This window comes from Temnothorax curvispinosus, unplaced genomic scaffold, assembly GCF_003070985.1.
Source record: "Temnothorax curvispinosus isolate PA1 unplaced genomic scaffold, ASM307098v1 QBEX01011715.1, whole genome shotgun sequence".
Lineage (NCBI taxonomy): Eukaryota > Metazoa > Arthropoda > Insecta > Hymenoptera > Formicidae > Temnothorax > Temnothorax curvispinosus.
In genome coordinates, this window is record NW_020221495.1 from 55075 (window position 1) to 58176 (window position 3102).

The 3102-nt window shown below is 41.1% G+C and overlaps 2 protein-coding genes across 2 annotated transcripts in view; both read right to left on the reverse strand.

Annotated features, from left to right (window-relative positions):
* Positions 1 to 3102, reverse strand: part of LOC112461760 — an 84393-nt gene that overhangs the window by 18799 nt on the left and 62492 nt on the right. The gene's annotated exons all lie outside the window — the stretch shown is intronic.
* Positions 1715 to 2488, reverse strand: LOC112461758 (E3 ubiquitin-protein ligase rnf146-like). Its single transcript, XM_025027137.1, has one exon. The coding sequence runs from the start codon at positions 2273 to 2275 to the stop codon at positions 1730 to 1732; it is 546 nt and encodes a 181-aa protein (XP_024882905.1). The 5' UTR covers positions 2276 to 2488; the 3' UTR covers positions 1715 to 1729.

A 3102-nucleotide genomic window follows, 5' to 3' on the forward strand; every position in this document is an offset into this window, starting at 1 on the left:
TGCTATTGAACCGCTATCAAACTTCTTTTAAACAACTAAAAACAGCTCTTAAACAGCTAAAACATCTATATTATACTACAAAGTATGTAGGAAAAGGAAATAAAACGTTTATATATACATATATAGTTTATTTCAAAAATAATAATTTTTTCTGGTGTCGCGACCACCAGTTAAATATTTTTAATACATTTTGTAATGCGCTGGGTGAGGGACAATTACATTCGCGTTTTCAGGCGCCGCGCCGCGGGGGAGGGGCGACCGCGTTCGCGTTTTCGCCGCGCCGCGGGGTCCACGTGACGTCATACGCTCCCGCTCGCGTTATCTCTCCTTCGCGCGCGGTCTCTCGCTCCCAGCCCCCCCGTTCGCGCGGTCTCTCTCCCCCGTTCGCGCGTTTTCGCTCACGATCGCGTATCTTTTCTTCGCCAACGATATTTAATCGTTTAGATCTTCGCGATATTTAATTTTAATATTACATTTAAGTAAACGATAAACGAAAACAGCTTAACGACAAGGAACGGTAAATGAAAAGGAAATTTTTTTAACCATATTATATACCTATTTATTTCTTATGTAGCGCAATATACACAATAGTATCTAAAGCGTAGGCTAATAATTCGCAATCAATAATCAAATTTTTATCATAAACTTCACGCAAGATTTTAACTGCATTACATTTATCGATGATCCAATTTTGGCGTAAAATTGTTACAAACTGTTTGAATTTTTCACTTACGCCATGAACATTTTGACATAGTTGAAAATACACATTTTCAACGCAATGTTCTAGTTCGAACAGGAAGAGTACGGTTGACGGTTTCATGTACAAGCTGGTGTCGCACGATGTCAATTTTACAATATCTGCGTCGCGTATTTTAACGAGTTCCAAATCTCGAAACGCTAGCGATGATGGTGCCGGCGACTGCACGAGTCACTGAATACCTGCACGTTTTTCGATGAATGTCACCCACGTTGCATGAGGCAGAATTATCCGATTGCCTCGGTTATCGCCAATAAGTATATCCACAGAGGACATAGGTCCAGCGTTGATTCCAACATCCAAAAATTTATATTTTTGCGGTCGATGTCAAGGCAAATCTCTTTCCCAAAATACGAGGCGTGTAGCGGGGTTTATCAAAACTGAAAAAAATACAATTATGTTTATAAAGGTTTTTTTGCACAAGTATGTACGAAAATTAGCGGTACTTACTCATTGTGCTGTTTCTCACACGTTTCGTCCTGAATCGGAACGTAGTAGTTCGCACCGTGAGTGTTCATCGTATCTGGAGGCTGTTTATTGCAACGTACTCGAACCGTATCGAACTCTCGACTGCGCGCTAATATTCGCCCAAGGTAGCGATTTGGTTGGATCCTTCCACCAGGTCGCGTTCCGTTTCATTGAGATGTTCCATGTTTTTTATACTGTCTTTTTTCACACACTATTTTTAAATCACGCCACAATCTTCGAAGGAGCACTTGCACGTGACTCGATCACACGCTGAACAATATCGTGTGCAATGTTGAACGTGATTGTGCATGCATGTATATACCCGATATCAAGTATTTGTATAATGTCGAACGTGATTGTGCATGCATGTATATACCCGATATCAAGTATTTGTATAATGCTGTATGAAACCATTGAATATAGTTGAGTATGTTGTTAAATATGGATTTGGAATTGGAATTGGAATCTTCAATCTTAACGGACAAATAATCCATTTTACAAATGTTATTGTACACCCGAGACACCCTTGCACGGAGCATCTTTTCTATCACGTTTGATATTACGTTTGTAACGTGGGTTGTATTTTCTATATTGACATTTCTTTTCAAAGTCAAATACGTAAAGCATGCCACAGATCAAAAGTTCGCATTGCGCGTCACCTAGTTTGTAAATAGTCTCCAGATCATTGCTTGTCCTCGGATCATATTTCCACCAACCATTTCGACCTTTGTAAAACCATTGGTACTCTTCCTCAGGATGTTCCGATTCCTTCTGAGGCTCCTCCACTTCCACCAGCTGAGGTCTCTCGAGAAAATCCGGTGGGATCTCTTGACGACACATCGGACACCGCTTGCTCTGATTAGCGACACCTTTTACGCACAGATAGCAGTATATATGGCTGCAAGGTAATCGTGCTGGATGGATACATGGCTGCAGGCATACTGCGCATTCTGGCACAACAGTGGGACCTTCTTTTCCCTCGGAATCCTTATCCTTCTTTTTAATGCCGCCGCCAGATTTCTCCGGCACGTCGAGCTTCGCTTGCGCCATGGCAGGACGAGTCGCGCGACCGCCGACAGGGTCAGAGTCTCATCCGACGAAGCCCGATACAGCTCTTATGCATGAACGACATAGTGCAAGTGCACCATCCGTTGAATAATAAAAAAATAGTACGCACTCTTTTGTATGTAAATTTAGTGCAACGATTTCCTCACGCGACACTATTCTTTCAATGACTTCTTTACGACCATCTTCTTCATCGCTGAAATAATCACTGTCATCCGTTAACGCGCGATTCTCGTCTACATCCATATCGAAATTATTGTCATCTCCTTTATCGTGAAAAGTATTCCTCTGTATTGAATACTCGGCACAAAAAATGTAAAATAACCGCTATATTTTTTTCCAATCGATGTACCGACGCGTAGACTGTCAAATCACAGACTGTGATTTTGACTCGCTTCATTCTTTCTTATATACTTTTTCTATTGCCTTTTTTTCTCTCGTTCCAACTAGAGCATCGCGTTCTTCTGTTTTAGTGCACGGTGTGCATACACTGCAAATTTTGCAATTTCGCATAAGTCAATGGAGCGATATTGTTTTTTTTTTTTTTTAAGAATATGTCGCGACATGTCTCGCGATGATTTCATCAAACACGTGCAGAACTGCAAATTTTGCAAATAGCGCCGATGTATGGCTGCTGCAATTATACAGATCAAATCACCGAAAGTCAATGGCATGATATCGTTTTCAAGAACATACGTGTCTCGCAATGATTTCATCGAACACGTGCAAAACTGCAAATCGTACATTTTTCGATAAAAAAGCAAACGATGCATCATTAGTAGGATATAAAATGACGAATCTGGGGGGGGGGG

What these genes read in the sequence shown, in the direction of transcription:
- LOC112461758 (XM_025027137.1), bottom strand. Translation starts at nt 2,275, where the DNA reads ATGGCGCAAGCGAAGCTCGACGTGCCGGAGAAATCTGGCGGCGGCATT.